Here is a 19,132-nt window from a genome sequence, read left to right on the forward strand (position 1 = left end):
CCCTCCTCTTGATCTAAACAGATTTCCAGAATCCTCATCAAGAAAGAGTCCCAGTTGCCTATAGTAGGAACCTGTAAATAACATATCCTACATAGGCGTCTTCCTGCCCCATGTTTCTGGGACCACTGGCTAGAGAAACCACTTGCACTCCAATCCTGTCTCAGGGACTGCTTCTGAGGGCACCCGACCTACATCAGTATCTCATGTTATCTTCATAACTACAGTTATGCAGTTAACTAATAACATTAGCATGGCTATAAACAAATACATGCATGCACACACACACAATCAAATATATGGTTTTAACTATGGCAAGCAAGAGTACCACATATGGCAAATCATACCACTCATGTATATACTGATCTATGTTAAGGAAGGGGGATTTAAAATAAATAATAATATAAATAGGTTTGAGGGTTATGAAAAAAATACTTTTTCTCTTTTACGCTGTTTCTTATCTAGGGTAGATTCATTTGCCATCTGCCACGTGGTTGCAATCTTGGTAGGTGAAATCTTCGGTTATGTCTAGGAACACACAGAGCCACTCATGGTAAAGCTCCGCGTGTAACTTGGAATGTGAAGAGAAAGGAACTAGATTAAAATATCCTCTTACATATTGTAACATGGGAGTGGAGGTGGAGCAGCAGTAATTTCACAAAGTCCCCATAAAGGCACTTGTGAAATCCCCCTAGGGGCACTAAGGATTCCAGAGGACACTCTGAAAACCTAGAACTAGCACGTCGGAAACCAGTGTTTCGGCTTACGCAGTTTTGCCCTCGCTGTCATGCTTGGTGGCACTGGCCCCCTTCTTGCCCAGCAGCGATGCCACTTTCTCTGCATCTCCATTCTCCACGGCCTGCAGCAGCCGGTCATCGTTCTTGTTCCACTCATTGGTCTGCAGAGCAAAGAAACAGAGGCAGTGAACGACATTGGCCATGGCCACAAGACCGGCAGGACTTCTGTCCTCCCAACTCCCTGCTCTCCTGTGGCTCCAATCAAAACCTGCCCCCAAATGGCAACTTTAAAATTACCTTCCCCTTCACTGTGGAGACACCCAAGAAGGCTGCTTTCCCCAAAGAAAACATCCACAGTTCAGTGAAATCACAGCCAGTCACCAAACTCTGAGATAAAGTTACTTCTTTTAACTAATGTTGGGAAGATGAAGTAATTTTAAAAGACCTTGAGGCCAGTTTACACATTAGCTAATTTCTAGCTAACTCAACAGCTGGCTTGTCAGAACGTTGGCCTTTGACCTAGGCCGCAGCTCGCTCGGTCCACTGTTACAGAACCAAATTGGCCAACAGCTCAAGGTTACCCGAGAGTTTATATACACACAATTCTTCATCTGCTTTTATTGCCATTCTTTCTGGCCTTTTCACTGGGCCTATTTTTGAGCTGGATACTGATTTTAAGTAGTTGTCCAGGCTACTGACTCAACAAAGTATATCACCAGAAACAAAACTTATTCCTGAGCAAGCTATTAAACATCCAACGGCTTTGAGCAAAGCCTCAACCACTGTCAACCCCAAACCCCAACTGAATAATTCTGCAAACCACAGTAACAGTAAAGCTTTCGTGTGTATAAAACTCATTTCTACTCTTGGAGGGAAAGAGATGATCTCTATATAAGAGCAAATGGGACTTCAGTACTAGACCAAGAAGTTTCAGATGTGAAAAGGCAGCAGTGAGCCATTGAAGGTTTTGGAGCAGAGGAATAAGAGAATAACAGAATCAGTGGTTGAGGAAGTCACTGGGAGGTACACGATGCACATAGGATTAATGAGGGAGAAGGGAGGGAGAAAAGATGCTGGGTGTCCCAGAGCCCCCGTGGCACTCTGTGGGCCCAGGCTGCTTCCAGTCTCCCGCCTAGAGCAGGCCCTGAGCTCGGACTACTTTCCCAGCCCTCCTGCCACCACGGAGAGACTCCTCTTCCCTTCCCAAAGCTTTCTACAGACTCTCTGCTTCCTTGTGACCTCTGAAGAGGTCAGGTCTATAGAGTGCTACTGTGTTGCTAAACATCCTACAATGTGCAGGACAGCCCCTCCCCCCAAACAGCTGGACCCAAAATGTCAATGCTGCATTAGCCTCCTGTGGCTACTGAGCACTGGAAATGTGGCTAGTGCAACTGAAGAAGTGAATTTTTAACTTTGAGACTTTAGGTGCTGGTAGGCAGTGGCTACCATACAGAACAGTGCGGCTCTACATGACGACTCTCCTCATGTTTTTAATAAAGTAAGAATGTGTCTGGGCCAACGTCATCCACACACCTACTACAACAATCCATCTGCTCACAAAGGTGACATTAGGTATTATCTTTAATTACAAATCAGGCTTCCTACTGAAGGGCAACACAAGAAATATATTGTCCCTGGCATAAGCATTTAATGGAATAGGAAACCTTACTCAACAACAATTGTACGAACAACTGTAGCAAACACCAAGAAACAGACTGCAGCTTATTTCTCCCAGAGTGCATTTGACAAGCAAAAAAAAAAAAGAGGTTCTTGAAGACCATCTAGGACCAATGATCCTTACCTATATTATCTTAAAAGAGAAAAGTATTGTCTTTCAAAATCCTGCTCTAACCTGACCTGATCCAATTAAAACTGGACTGGGAAGATCAAAAGGACACTAAATCTCAGAGGACAGGACTGAAAGTACTTAAGCAAAGCAAAGGCCACATGAAAGGATTTTCCTTTTCAGCGTTGCTAAGGCTCTCCGCTCTTCAGTAGAGAAAAATCTGATTGCATGGGTTCCCTAAAATTAGTTCCATGTGAATCTTCAGGGAGTTCAATTGAAAAGATCCCCCCTCCCCTACTCTTTGGAGGACAAGGTCAGTGGCACATTCCTTGAGGTCTGAAATGCTTCTCTCCTTTATCTAGAGTCTCTCCTCAGTGCAAGCCAGAGTTTACTTTTCTCTTGGAGCAGATGAAGCAGGGAGCATGGCTACTGATGAGCAAATATTTAATAAATGATCGGTAAGATTCACCATTCAACCTGTAAGAGCCACAGATGGGGTTCACGGTAAGCAGCAAGAGGGAAAAGGATGGATACTTTTATTTTTATATATATATATATATATATATATGTAGGAGGCATTATAGTTTGAGCTGAGAAAAGAACAGTTCTGGACAAATTGGGAAGACAGAAGCCAACCTGAAGAGGAAATGGGGGTAGCGGGATAGGAGAGGTGTGTGTAGCAGACCATAGCTTGGGAAAAGAGGAGAGGAAAGCAAGAGTTTTACTCTTAAAATTTTCACAAGTATGCTAAAGGTGGAGGGAGGCCAAGAAGGATTCCAATTAGACCTCTGACCCAGGAATCCGGCTTCTGATCAGTGGCAGAGTTCTCTAGTCCTGGTTATACTTGCAATTAGCTCTGATATGCACAACTGCTCGTATCATGCTCCTTCCAGAAGCACAGCATTCAGTGCCATCACTTTCTTCTCCTAAACTTGCCCGTGGAGATATTCCCTATATCCTCTCCTATATAAATATTCTAACCAATGCTATATTCTGTAATAAAAATTGCACGGCCAATCACAATCTAAGACAAAACTAATGTTTAATAAACACTTTCAATGTCACTGCTCTTGGAAATCCAGAAGCAAATTCCTCTGCCCCACCTGCATCCCTCTGCGGATAGGTACTAAATTGAAATCAAGCTTCAAAAGAAATCTCAAAAAGTTATCTTGCTCAATCTACTGTCCAAAGGTAGCATTGGTCAGATAAATAGGTGAAGTCTGAAATTTTGTCATAACATCCCAAAGTAATCCCTTTGTACTCCAGAATCAAGGAAGGCTTCTGGAGACCACCACCATGTTAACAATTTCATCTCTCACCCCTTTCCATGAAAATCTTCCCCTCTAATTAGCATGCCCTTCCTGGGACAGGCTTGGCTCTGCTTCCACACTGGGCTCCTGGTCCCCTTACAGTTTTCAATCTATTAATGGGTTATTCTAACGTATTAAAAAATGAAATGGGGGGGTAGAAAACATCAAATGTATCACATTTAATAAGGTCAAATGTTTTACGAAGCTTTTATTTATTGTATGTATGTGCATACCAGGTGGTGATATAAAATATATTTCTTATTGGAGAATCACTATAAAAAAATTGGAACCACTACTTTGAAATGCTCTGTCATCCCATCCACCTACGCAAAAGCTACCTTCCAAAGCCTCAAGCCTTGCAGGCTCTCTCAAGCCTATACTGGTGACCTCTCAGTTTCTCTCCTCCCGAGCACCCTGGAGAGCCCGCCTACTCATTGCCACTGAAGCCCACGGTCTAGACTTGAAATATCGCATCTCGCTTTTTGTGAGAAAGATCACATTTTGTTTTCTGTCCTCATCTCCCTGAAGGCACCGACATCAGCCTTCATTTCTTACTCCCGTGATGCCTAGTAAATGCTCAGTATTTGCTGCTGATTTTAGCAGAAGGTTCTTTCTCTTATGTCTCTTGACTTAGCAAATATTTGTTTTTTCACTTATAAAACTTTCATTCTTTTGCAAGCAATTATTAAATCAGGTTTCAGATGTTTTTAATTTTATAGGCTAAATAAATCAACTCCCTTTTCTCCTAAAAGCCAATATTCCAAGATTTCAATCCTGTGAACACGTTCTTCATATTTCTTCACAACTAAGGAGCCAAGCTTTATAAACTCACTCAGGGTAGAGCCAATGTCTCCAGTCACAAGAATCACCTGGTGCTTGTTAAACCTGCAGACTCCCAGGCCCTATCCTGCAGATTCTGACCCCAGTAATTTAGGGTGGGGCCCTAGAATCACTTAGGTTCAACAAGTGCTCTCTTGAATCTTATTGCCAGTTTGGGGACAACTGGAGCTATCCTAAGGCTAAGCAGAGAATTTATATGAAAGGATTTTCTTCCGTCACAAGGCATTAAGAGGCATTAAGTGGCATTAAGGAAGGGGCTGGGGGAAGAGAAGAATTCTTCACTTTTTCCTTTTCAGACGAGGTATTTTATCTCCCACGAAAGCTTAGTAAACATTAGGCTTTCCCTAGGAGTTGCATATGCAACCTGTATGTAAGACATGTATACGAATGTTAACAAAAGCAATGCTCATAATAGGCAATAATTACAAATAACCCACATTTCCAATAACAGAAGATGGATAAATATGATATAGTTAAGCAATGGAATACCACATAGCAATGAAAATGAACAAACTACAACTACATGCAACAACATGAATGGATATTGAAAATAATATTGGTGAAAGAACACACATGCGCATGCGCACACACACACACACACACACACACACACACACACATATTTCGGCATGCCCATAAAGATGGAAACAGGAAAAATGGAACCATACCATACATAGATGGTAAAATTATAAAGAAAAGCAAGGACAAGGTCACCATAAAAGCATAAAAGTCAGGGTCGTGGTGGGGGTGAAGGTGTGGCATTTGATCAGGAAGGTACACCTGGGAGCCTTCTGGGGCCTACTCTGTTTAATGACTTTCTAATCACTACTTGCTAGACTGTACATTTTGTTTTGCATAGTTTTCTCTATATGTGATTTATTTCCCTTTATTTCTCTCCCCCCATGCCCCAACACCGAGTTTAGAATGACATCTTGTTGTTCAGTTTCTGGTCAAGTCAACACCAGGTCAAATGCCTCTGGATGACCTGCATTCTCACTTGCTGTTTCCTTATCTCTAAAATGAAGGCAGAATGGGACCAAAATGTGGTTCTTAATCTTTTGGAGGCTTCATAATCCCCTTGAGAATGTGATAAGTTACAAACTTTTCTCAGAATAATGCACATACACACAAAAACTTGCATAAAATTTCAGAGGGCTGAAACATCCACCTCCAGCCCATCCATAAACCCAACTGAAGAATTCCTGGTGTGGCTGGGTGCGGTGGCTCATGCCTGTAATCCTAGCACTTTTGGAGGCTAAGGCGGGAGGACTGCTTGAGCTCAGGAGTTGGATGTTGCGGTAAGCTGTGATGACACCACTGCACTCTAGCCTGGGCCACAGAGTGAGACTCTGTCTCAAAACAAAACAAAAAAAGAATTCCTGGTACAGAAGACACAGGCTTCAGAGTGTTTTTGAGTTGAAATTCCAGCTCCACCACCTCCCATCTACGTGGTCTCGAGCAGGTCTTTAGTGTCCCTAAGTCTCCATGTCCTTATGTATAAAATGGAGGAAACCCTCCCTACTTGTAAATTATCCCGAGAATTAGATGCAATGGACATAAACTGCCTTGCACATATTAGGCACCCCAAAAGTGGCAATTCTTCTTCTTGAATTTAGATGATCTGCACCGTTCCTTCTTGACTAATACTTTACGAATCTTTTATTATAATATTTACAACTTAGGACTGATTGCCTATTACCCTCTTAGAGGCAGATAATGCCTTAATGCAAATTTTCTATAGGCTTTTTAAAAATCATATTTTAAAGGGCTCTAGAGAAACATTCACAGACATGAAATTGACTATTTTATTGAATACGGCTTACTTTTCCAGGAGACTGTTTAAACAGATGCTATTTCAACAGAGCACATTAGGCCACATTTGCAAGTTCAGGAAGCCGTATGTTATGCCTCGGAGACATGTGTAATGTGTCAGCTATGAAGGGCAGCATGTGGGAAAGGCAGCCCTTACCCTCAATGTGGGCTCCAAACATTCCTGCTAATATATCACAAATGAAATTTTCAATGGCTGGCCGGTAGGTTTGCTATTCATCAAATCACTTCCAAATGACACTGACTTGCTTAAGAGTTTTCCCTTGAAGCTGGCCTTTTTCAAAGCCTTGCCTGGCTCCATCCAGAGTAGCAAACACCCTGTCAACTGGGTGATGAACGCTGGGGCTTTGGCAACCGGCAGTGTCTGCCCTTGGCCAGACATGGCATCACCTTCTTTTATTTTGGTTTAATCACTGGGACCTGAAAAAAACAGCGGAACCCAGTGGTCACAGACATCTGGCTAGTAGGGAGGTTTGAGTTTTCGAATATATTAACCCAATCAAAATAATCCAGTAACACAGAACAAGCCAGGAAGAGAAAGAGTTTCTTTGACTTTCTTGAGGAAAGACGCTAAAACCCCAGCCATCACAAATTAGAATGTGCCTCAGCAGCCATCTGGAGGAGTCTATTTGAGAGATTACCTTTGGAAAAGCTGCATTTCTTGCTCCAGTTTATGGAGAGCAGACCGTTTTGCCAATATAATCAGCAAGGCTAAGATGAAAGACAAAGTAAACTGTTTTCACTGGGAAGGTTTCAGATTCATACTGTCCAGAAAAAAATAACACACACACCACATCATTTTAAGACAGAGGACAAAAAATAGGCAACCTTCAGCCCCATATAATATTTTCCCGTTGACTACACCAGCTAGTAATTATTAGACATAGATATCTATCCATTAGATGCAAAGTAACAGAGAAGATTCTATAGATGTTACATAGGTAAGAAAGGCCTCATCTGTACCATTCATTCACTCAGTCAACAACTATTTACTTAGTGCTTATATGTGAGCAGCTTAGCCTTTACCAAAATTTCTATATAGTTGCAGAGATAAAATGCAGCAATTCCAGAAATATGCTAACAATACAAAATGAGATATTAGAGGTGGTAAAGCAGGCAACATGGAGAATTGACACAGTGGAAGGAAAAGACAACTTTCAGCTTGGCAAACGGAGTTTCTTGGCTGTATCATGAACTGGATCTTGCAACGAGTAATACCTAGATTAATGTAGCGAAGAGAAGACACGATGATCGAAGCAGACAAGATGTTCCTAGTAGAGTGTAAATGGCAAGTTGATTCAGGTGAAGCCCTACACTACCGTTCTCTTTAGTATTCATGGAAACCCGGAAAATTAGCAATACATCATGACACAAATATTTGATCATTCTCCTAGTTTTAACAAGCCTAGCACTTTCATAAAGAGCTTTCCATAGAATGTTAGTTACTTCAAACCAATACCTGATAAGTTCATCTAAAATGCTTTTTCCCTTTCCCTATATTTTTATTTCAGAGTATTCACATCTGCAAGTTACACTGCCTCTGCTATTCACTGTGAAATCCATCACCCTCCCTTTAATGAACTGTGTCAGTGGTTCCTGAGGTCTTTTCCACATAAACGCTGAATGCTGTGTCACAGACATAATACATAATTATAAACACCTCCGTCCAGAATCAGGCTGGTCTCTGCCCTACCCACATTAGCAAGCTACTCCTACTCATTGCTCCCCCATCCCCAGCCCTTCCTGGCCACCAGGACCAGTTAGTTCTCCTTGTTGGGCTCTCCTATGCTTCTCTTCCACAGCACTTGGCATAGTTGTAACTAAATATTAATAGTATTTTTAAAGTGTTTGTAATAGTCTGTCCACCTCCCACTGGACTAGGGTTCCAGTCAATGCCAGCATGGTCAATGCCAGCATCTGTTTTGTTTAATCCCCAGGCTCCTCTCCCACTGTCCACCAGATGGTAGGGGCTCAATTCAGAGCTGTTCATTGAACAGCTTTGTTTTTCTTCCTCCTACCTTGGGAGCCACTATTAATTAACCCCTTCCCCACTGACTCCTTTGTCTCAGTCTACAAACATACATTCACTATAATCCACCAAATTCCTTCCTCTAACTGTGTTGACCAATGTTTAAACATTATGTTTAGAAACCATACCACATGAGGGGCAGATAAGCCTAGAATAGGTCAACCCAATTTTATCCTTCAGGGAGAAAAATTATTCTATCCAATTCAATTGGTTTCAATCACTCATCTATTTACATTCATTATTTAGAGAGAGAGAGAGAGGGAGTGTGTGTATCTTAGGTACTATGTGAAGTGCCAGAGATAAAAAGGATTGATAGGAAACAATCTTGCCTCCTTAAGGAGCCCACAGACATCTGAGGACAAAAACATGCCCAATAACTACTTATATTAATATAATTGTTTATCAGGTCTAGGCCATGCTATGAACTAAATCCTGGGAAAGCCCAAAAAGGATAGCATTACTACTAAAAATAACTAAAAATGTATAGTGCTAGGAACTATTCTACATTATAATTTAATCTTAAGAATAACCTTATAAGGTAGGTTCTATAATTAGCCCATTTTACAGATGAGGAAATTGAGGGAGAGAGCGGTTAAGAAACTTATGCAGAGTCACCCCATTTACAGGAGAGTTGGTTCTCACCAGAAGAGAAAGCTAAAGCAGTTCAACGGAAAGGAAAAAGAAGGAAGGAGCCTTTTAGGAGGAGGAAGATTCAAATGTGTTTATAGGCTGGGGCAAGCAAGGAGTCGGTGGCGAGAGAGGGAATGAAAAGCCGAAGGGGAGGGGCGTGTGGACAACTGACAAAGGGCTGGGAGTGGCAGAACTGAGGATGCAACCCAGGCGGTGGCTGATCTCTGTCAATCAGAGTCACATTCTGCCTCTGGGGTAGGAACGGGGAAGAAGAGGATGAGCAGAGATGCAGCAGTAGAGAAAGAGTCACTGTTTTCTCAGGGAAGTAGGAGGCAGAGTCAGCAGGGTCAATGGTGACTCCTGGGGGAAAGGGGGAAGGAACCCACGTGAAATGACAAAGGAGGATTGCAGGCAGCCCTGACGGTCCAGCTGAGAGTAGGAATTATAACTCCATAAGGAAACCATTTGGTAGTGCCTGGCGTGTGATTTTTCACTGAAAGCATAGGACAGGACGGGAATAAGGGGTGGTTGGCTTGATCCATAAGCAGAGACTGGAGAGACAGGATTAAGACATGAACTGCTGTGTGAGTTGTACTTAACTCACGCTAGTATTGAGCGCAGGGCCCCGTGCAGCAAAACCTGGGCAAAACCCTGCAGTTGGTTTGCGAAAATCTTACTTGTTGATGTTCTTATTGTTACAATTAATATTGACGATTTAATTCTAAAAACGTGGATTAAATGAATTGAAATCAATAAATTTCATTTTTCTATCTATGTTTATACCTTTAAATTACACTTAAGCCTGACAAAAAAAACACTTTACCCTTATGAACTATTTTTCAAGTTTTCACACTACTTTGTACATTACTAATTTTTAAGTTTTTATATTACTTTTTTGAGAAAAACACAGAAAACAATAAAAAATAACAAATTTTTCATTAAATTAGAAAGGATCGTTTTGTTTTTGAAGTATTTTCATAATAAAACACCATGGCTCCAAGGAAAAAAATTTTTTTTTCTAGTGTGGCAGCCAATGTGGCAAAGACTCCAGGGTGAAAAGGACGGGACGTGCCAGTGAGAGGACACCTAAAATGACTGTGGGATCAGGAACAGGTGAGGACAAGTCCAGAGCCTGGTCCTGTAGCTCAGAGGCGAGTGTTAGATGGGTCACTTATATGAACGTTAGGGTTCCCAGGATGATGGCGGAAAGGAAAAATCCTGGAGAAGTATCAGGGAGCAACCTAGAGGGCCCCAAAAGATGGTGAACAACATGAGATAAAGGCGGCCCAGCATAACCAAAGAGCAGTAAACGTCCACTGGGAAAGGAGTGATGAGATCGTAGAGCACACGAGTCAAGCCTTACGAAGAAGTGGCTTCTTGTTATGTGCTAGTCCCTTCCAGGTGCTATAAATAATTTATTTCGCTTATAGCACCATAACCACCTGGAGCGTATTGGGAAATAGGCTCGTTGCAGACCTCATCAGGTTAAGATGAGGTCATATTGGTTCAGGTTAGGTCCTAAATCCAATGACTGTGACCCATATAAGGAGAGAGTGATTTGTAGACATGAAGGTAGTATAGGAAGAAGGCCATGTGATTGACACCGGAGGCAGAGATTGGAGTTGTGCTGCCATTAGCCAAGGAACACCAAGGATAGCTGGGAAACAACAGAAGCTAGACAGAAGAGGCAAGGAAAGATTCTTCCCTAGAGCCTTTGAAGGGAGCATGGCCTTGCCAAGGGCTTAATTTTGAACTTCTAGCCTCCAGATCTGTGAGAGAATACATTTCTGTTGTCTTAAGCCACTCAGTTTGTGGTCATTGCATACAGTAGCCCTAGGAAACTGATACACCACCCTATGAGGCAGGTATTGTTAGCCTTATTCTACTGATGAGGAAACTAAGGCACATAAAACATAAGTACCTTGCCAAAAGTTACAAAATCAGAGGATGGAAAACTTGGAATTCAAACCCCAGACCCCTGATGCTCTTACCACTGCACTTCCTGCCCCCAACATAGCCCCATCACACTCAGGAAGGCTTCCAAAACACCAACCCAACTGGAAGAGAATACAGACCACAGCCTGCTGGACTGTTGGGGCTGAGGGACAGACCTCAATGTGGTGGTATCAAGTTTGAAAACTCTAAGGGCTGGGTCCCTTTTAAATAGGGGAATCATGCCTAAAGCAAATTCAGTATTATATATGAAATTTGTGGTTATACAGAAGCAATTACAGCATGATTATTTGCTTTACAAACATGTTCATTATAAAGCTTCTGGGAGTAGCAAACTCTTGTAAAAAATATATATATGTAGGATTTGATTTACTCAAACATTCACTGCTTAAAGGGAGATACATGTGTAACAATGTCTATCTTAAGGTCTGAGTAAGGCTTCCTTGCACACAGAGAAGACACTTGGAGACACATCTGGCTACCATCCAAGCTTATACCAAAAGTATTCTTGGCATGTATTTGAGTGTAATAAGCAGCTGTAATTCTGGAGCTTTGCTCTTCACCCAAGTGGCATAATATAGATTTCACAACAAGTGTCCAGACAAAATGATTTCATCCGCAAAGTCTGCTTAAGTGCATTTCAAGCACCTAAATGGTCAGAGCAGAAGACTAAAATGGTCTCCTGTCCTGACTTGCCCAGACATCATGCCCTTCACAGATGTTAAAAGATTAACAAAGGGCAAAATGGTAGCTAAAGAAATTCACAAGCCACAGAAACAGTCCTTTAAGTTACAAATTCTACATGAAATCTAATTGCTCTGTATTTTCTGCTGTCCCACCCCTCCCCCCACAGCCACACACACCCACCCACCCACCCACCCTTCTGGAACTAATTATCTCAACAGGTAAAAGAAGGAATCTTTAATGGGGTTAGTGTCCACCCCAGGCCCAGGGTATCTCAATTGCCTATGGCTCATTTTCTTGTTTGGGGACTAAGAAAAAAATTGGAGACCTCAAAGTTAGGGTAGGAGGCCAAGGCAGCTTCCATACTTGGTGTCCCCTAACCCTATGCATGTGTAAGTCACAAGTACATAAGTGACTATGGGGTTTAATAGTGTCCCCCAAACATTCCTGTCTACTTGGACCCTCATACTACAACTTTAATTGGAAAGATGGTCTTTACAGATGTAACTAGTTAAGGATCTAGAGATTAAATTATTCTAGATTTAGGATAGGCCCTAATCCAACAACTGGTGTCCTTTTAAGAGAAGAGGACACAGAGACACGAGGATGAACGTGATATAAAGAGGGAGGCAGAGATTGGAGTGATGTGCCTAAAAGCTGAGGAATATCAAGGGTGGCTGGCAACCACCGAAAGCTAGGAGAGAGGCCATGAGGCAGTTTTTCCTTCAGAACCTCCAGAAGGAACCAACCCCGATGATACCTTGATTTTGGACTTCCAGCCTTCTGAACTGTGAGAGAATGAGTTTCTGCTGTGTAAGTCACCCAGTTTGTGGCAAACTGTTATGGCAGCCCTGGGACACTCATATAGGGCCACCTGGAGAGGGGTTGCTCAACGAGCACAGAATGGTCCCCAGAGGACTACATCCCTCCTGACTGCAGATGGACAGCAACCTTCTGCAGGGACCACACGCCACACTGATTTGTTTCCTGTTTGTTCACAATCACCAAGCGGTGCTTTGGGTACAGGCGCTAAAACAGCAAACTACATTAAAGTGGTTACGTATAGCATTTACCTCAAGGCTGGTGAGAATTTCAAATTGTTAAAATTTTACTTCTTTATGTTTTTCAAATTTTCTAAAGGAAACATAAATTTTTATTATGATAAAAAAAAATAAAGTGACTGTTTAACCCAATAGTTCTCAAAGAGTATGGCTACAGGATACACATTAGAATCACGTAAGTCTCTTCGAAAAATATGAATGCCTTTAAAAAGTTCTCCATGTAATTTCTACTATCAGCCAGAATTACTCTTCCCTTGACAACAATGAAGATGACAGATTAGCCAGACATTAACCACATCTGGGTTTCTAGTTTATCTGTTAAAGTGCTGAGCTAGATGGGAGGGTAAATCTCGCACTCACACCTCTCAGCACATGCAGGCTTAACATGTGCCAACAGGCAAGCAAGATGCGCCATGGAGAGAAAAAGGCCTGAAGCAAACTCATTGTACTGTCCTTCAGATGGGCCCCTCGCCACCTGCCTTGGTCAGTGACGAGGTCACTCAAGCAGAAGCTGGCACCTTCTCCTCTCCCTCCACCTCCCCAGCCAATTACTCATCAAAGACTGGCAATGCTGCCTCTCTGGTTTCCCTGGCACTGACCTGCTTTTCCTTCCTATGGAAATTCCTTTATTCAATCCAATTCAGTTCAACAAACACCTTTTGGTTCCTACTTTGGAACCATCATGCTAGACACTTCCTCCCTCTTTGCCAAGGTCCTGGGGCACAATGACATGTATAGATTTGTAATAGAACCATGGAAGAGGTTCTGACACCGATCATTGTTTATCTAGGACATTTTAATTGCCTTTTAGCTGGTTTTTTCCAGCTCCACTTCCCCTCTTCCCTCTTCCCATGCCAACTTCCCTGGCAGTGAAATATTCTTGTCCGCTGCTCTGGCTTACTTTGCTACACAAAACCATCATGGTTGTCCATGGCCAACAAGAGGTCCCACATTCTTCCCTGCCCCCATTCAAGACTTTTCTTAATCTAGTTTCAAACCTTAAATTCCACCATGCCCAGCTTTCCCTATGGGCTTTGCCATACCCCCATGCAAATGCTCTGCTTCAACCATGCTCTTGGTTCCAAAACCCTGTTTATTCTTTCCTGTCTACACTGTAACCATTCAAGTCATTTTTCCTCCCTCATTTTTATCTTGCCAACTCTACGCCAAGGAAGCATAAAGTTGCTCCCTGCCATCCATTTTAACAAAGCTTTACACTAGCATTCCAAGTATATGGTTTTCCTATTTCATATCTTCTTACAGAGATGGGTATAGTATAGGGCTAAGAGCATGGATTCTGGGTTTCTGAGTTCAAATCCTGGCTCTACCACTTACTAGACGTGTGACCCTGACAAAGTTATTTAACCTCACATACCTCGGTTTCCTCAACTGTAAAACAGGGGATAACAGCACATTTTAACACATTGACTTCCCAAATAGATTGTACTTGATGGCAGAAACTTTCAAATTCTTCCACCATGCCCCCTCCTTGTAGACCTATCTGGGTATTTTTGAATGAGTTGCTCCATTAAAATACAATGTTCTCTCTTTGGGTTGGAGGGGACATTCCACAGTGCTCCAAATTCATCATTACCATTCCAAATTTCTATAAATGCTGCAGCTAGGTTTGGCAGCCTCACTGGAAAGTGACTTAAATAATCAAAATACTACACACACATTATCTAATGTTATCAGAGGTTCATTTTATGTAGTCTGGATAGTTCACTGTATTCGAGGCAAGAGACACCACTGATTTATTTATAACAGAACTCTTACAGCTCTCAAGAAAGGGCATATTTGTTATAGCCTTCCTACCCACCAATAATAGCAAACCCAAAATAAATTCCAATATCCACCCACAGGGGAAAAAAAATCTAGTTCCAAGAAATTATTTCTGCCTGACATCTAAAGGCAGAGGTCACTAGCACTCTGGGAGGCCGAGGCGGGCGGATCGTTTGAGCTCAGGAGTTCGAGACCAGCCTGAGCAAGAGCGAGACCCCGCCTCTACTAAAAATTAGAAAGAAATTAATCAGAGAACTAAAAATATATATAGAAAAAATTAGCCAGGCATGGTGGCGCATGCCTGTAGTCCCAGCTACTCGGGAGGCTGAGGCAGAAGGATCACCTGAGCCCAGGAGTTTGAGGTTGCTGTGAGCTAGGCTGACGCCACGGCACTCACTCTAGCCCGGGCAAAAGAGTGAGACTCTGTCTCAAAAAAAATAAATAAAAATAAAATAAAGGCAGAGGTCAGCATTTTTTAAGAGCGCAAGACAAGGGCCCATGACGTTCATTATTAGTCTGATCCGTCTGGGGCCTTGGATGAACATATGCACAGACGACCCTCCTGCATCGTGGTCTCCCCAGTCCCAGAAGACATGGGCCTCTGAGGCAAGTCCGTCAAGGCTGAACTCTAACGGCATATCTCTTAACAAGAGAAGCAGACGAGCCAAAAGCAAGGATGCTGCAGATATGGAGACCTGTGGAAAGCTCATCGAGGTTCCCATATGAAAAGCCTCATTCACTACCCTTTTAGAGACCACAGGGATTCTCCAAAAATATCTTGCCTTAGAGTTTTATGATTTAGCTAGACACGGAGTGATGCGTGAACACACACAAAAATCACCAAAAGGAGGAAAATTCTAGTCAAGCAATATTGGAACTCTACTGTGTGCTTTTGGGCTATGGATTCTGGCCATAATCTGACAGACATCAGGAAACTGCAGTTTGACCACACACTGAAAGTGAATGAGTCTATTTATTGTTAAAACAATGAAATAATAATAACAAAAACATGGATACTTTTGAAATTCTGAAACTCCATTTTCCAGGGCATGCTAGGCACAATTTATTATCCTTTAGAGACAATTTCTACTGAAAGTCAATCGGTATACACCTAGAGCTGTCCCATATATTGTGGGACACCTCTATGTCCCTCTATGTGGGGTGCCTGTATGGGATACCTCTATGTCCCACAGATTTTGAGCTCAAGAACAGGGACTGTGTCTTTTATACCTGTATCCCAGGCATCTAGCACAAGGGCTGACACATGGTCAGTGATGAATAAATGTTTATTGGGTGAATGAATGCTTGCCTGAGTAAAAGACTAAAGCAGAACATTGGGCTTTAAAGATAATGTTGCTACTGAAAATACAGAGGATGTAGCCAGCCCTCATAACTGCCCTGGGATCTTCTCTCCTCTTTTCTGTTGCAACTATTTGAATGCTATCATCTTGACATTTTCACCTTGACACCTCCCTGCTACTGGGCATTGATTAGCTCCCTTCTGCTTATTCTAACAAATCCAAACTCTTTACACTAGCATTAGAAGACCACAGATCTCTGATCTCATTCCACCTTTGGAAATGCAATATAATGGAGTGCTTAAAAGCATGGACCAAGAAGCCAGACTGGCTGGGTGCACAGCCTAGCCACTACTGATCTCCCTGCACAAGTTCCTTAACTCCCAGGCGCCTCAAATGTGAGATAAGAGAGATAATCAGAGTAGCCTGTATCATAGGGTTGTTGTGAGATTTAAATGAATCAAATATTTATAAAACAGTTAAAACCGTGTCTGGCACACAGTAAGCATTCAGTAAGTGTTAAGCCTATATGGTTATTATTCACGCTGCCAAGGGAAATTCTATTCTGTTATTTTCAACAGTGGTTCTTTTTCTCTAGGATTAGCTGATGTTCAAATTCACAATATACTCCCATGGCCAAACCCAGGTTTACTGACTGGCTAAGCACCGATGAGATATACTGCTGACTGCAGACAAGTCCAGAAGCTTCAGCTGCAACTGTACTTACCCAGAGAATAACTGATTTCTAGGCTACTAAAGAGGTTTGAGCTTTGGGAAAATTCAGCATCTTGAATGATGTATCACTGTCCCATTAAAATGAACTGCAGGATACAAAATTAAGGGAAAACTTGTATCTACACAGAAAACTATGGAAGGATGATATCCCCAATCTAGAAATTTCAGGATATTTTTTATAGTTTTAGGTCAGATGGGACAAATTTGAAGAAAGACCAATTGGACCAATGACGTCAACAAGCTTTCTTCTTGCCTGCCAAGAAAGTGCCTGGAAGAAATCCCAATAAAATCCCATTCACAGTGCCTAATGCAGAGAGATACAAAGTGATGGTGAGAGTGGGTCACGCCTACCTGGCTCCCACCCCGTGTTGCCTCGAAGTGAACCACATGCCAACAGCACACCAAACAAGCAGCAAGCATGGGAGGCCAAGAGGACAGGGCTGTGTAGCCAGGACCTAAGGAAGGTAACTATGCCCAGCAAGAAAGGGGGACTGCCTGTCCAGGAAGTCCAGGCTGCCCCAACGACTGAACTCTGGCACGGACCAGAGTGTCCTGCTGCAATTGCCTCTGACCCACGCATTCCTCAGGCAGCTGCACTTCTGAAATGGCAAAGTGTAGAACTATGCTTTTTCCTTCTGCATTTTTTTTAGACTAAAATGTTTGAATAGCAATCTTACAATATCTGATAGACCCCATCGCATTCCTCAATTTCAGATAAGCACAGCCCTCCCTCTATAAATATGAGCCAACAGAAACAGCACACTTCCTAAGAAAAGCTCCAGCAGTCCAAGAGAAGGGAAGTTCTTTGAGGAACTGCAGCACATTTATTCCTGCAAGACAGAACGACTCTTTTAAGAAACGAGAGAGGTTTTCTAATGTGTGCTTTCAATTAGATTCAGGAGAAAAATATGTCTATGACACTGCTCTAGAAAACAATCCGAAATGAGAGAAGAGTGCATGGAGATGCCAAATTTAAAATGTGTTGGAAGCAGTGGAGAGCAGATTGAAGAATCTAGAAAATTTGGAGTTAAACTAAAAGACAAGCTTAACTCAAAGGAAAAGGAAAAAAAAGATAAAAAAGAGAGGAGGGAAAAGATATAAAAGAAGGATCCAGGCAATATATGCTTTAGGAATCTCAGCAAAATTAAAAAATAAAAGACAGAAAACTACCCTACCTCTTAATTCAAGCTAGAATTAATTAGGGGTGGGAGAAGGAGGAGAAAGATCAGTATTTTGAGACAAATTTTGGTAACATTTTTTTTTTTAATTTGAAGAATAAAGAAAAAAATTCTATAAGTATCCAGGTAGAAAACAGGTTATTTTCAAAGCCTCCCCAAATCAGGCTGGCTCAGATTTCTCCAAAAATCCAAACATCGCAGGACGGGACGAAAGAGTTTTGAGAGGAACCAAGCACTACCCAGCAACTCCATCCTGATAAACAATCCTCGGGATGTGACAAAAAGAGAAACACACTCTCAGACACACAGAGACTGAGTACGCCCTCACCTGAATGCTCCCCCACGGGTTTTCAAGGCATGGCCTACCCGGCCAAGAAGTGAATTAAAGAAAGAACCAAGAATCTGGACATTTTGATTGATACAAATGTCTAACGGCAAAAGAAAATTGTCGTTAATATGGCTATAAAATGATGAAAATGTAAAATAAATCACAGAGCTATGAAAATTAAATCAGCTATGAAATCAGCTAAATCAGCTATGAAAATTAAATAAGATAATGCATAAAAAATACTTAGTAATATGTCTTGCACGTATTAAGTGCCGAGTAAAATTTGTTGTTTTATCATGACTACTTGTACCATGTACCTTGCACTGTGCTATACCTAGGGGTGCCGCAGGAAATCAGACCCACAGCCAGGCTCCTAACCCACAGAGCTCACAGGCTGATACTGGACGAGAACACACAAAAAGATGTGGACCTATGATGCCACCACTTCCCTACATGTTAAAACTCCACTCTGATTTATTAAGCTCTAGGCACTTAAATAAACCCTGTAGATTAATTTCCCTGAAACACTTCATTGATTCCAATAAATTACAAAATTGCTAGGATATAAGATGAATATAGCATTTGGAGGCTCTTTCTGCAAGTACATTTTCTAGTTTTCGAAATGACAGCTACAACATAACTTTGAAAGTTACTTGGAAGATTTACATTGTAATAAAGGCATTTTTCCAAATTACCACACGCATTTATAAATGCCAAATAATATCTAGGACATATAGTTGTTGAAATATAAACCAGGTTGTGGAATGCAGTAACACCTAGTAGGCCAAGCAAGAGAAAAAAACTGACTAAAAGCTTTTATGTACAGAGATGTTAAAGTTCAGACATTATGGGAAATGTAAAAAAAAATCTTTACTAATTAAGGACAAAGGACACCTAAACCACTAAAGAGCTGACACAAGTATACATTCTAGCTCTTCATTAATTTTAATAGTA

General features: G+C 41.8%; 1 protein-coding gene across 4 annotated transcripts in view; it reads right to left on the reverse strand.

Annotated features, from left to right (window-relative positions):
- The window catches only part of RAI14 (retinoic acid induced 14), a 143,365-nt gene that overhangs the window by 49,785 nt on the left and 74,448 nt on the right, over positions 1-19,132 (reverse strand). For 2 of the 4 annotated variants that reach the window (XM_012640522.1, XM_012640524.1), the window contains exons 1-2: positions 1,032-1,090; positions 765-895 (exon numbers count right to left, since the gene is read on the reverse strand). In XM_012640522.1, coding sequence (XP_012495976.1) covers positions 765-895; positions 1,032-1,085 — 185 coding nt within the window. In that variant the 5' untranslated portion in view covers positions 1,086-1,090. Of the gene's footprint in view, positions 1-764; positions 896-1,031; positions 1,091-19,132 lie in introns of those variants that run through there. The other 2 variants (XM_012640525.1, XM_012640523.1) reach the window with 1 other exon arrangement.

This window comes from Propithecus coquereli, unplaced genomic scaffold (assembly GCF_000956105.1).
Source record: "Propithecus coquereli isolate 6110/MARCELLA unplaced genomic scaffold, Pcoq_1.0 Scaffold154, whole genome shotgun sequence".
Lineage (NCBI taxonomy): Eukaryota > Metazoa > Chordata > Mammalia > Primates > Indriidae > Propithecus > Propithecus coquereli.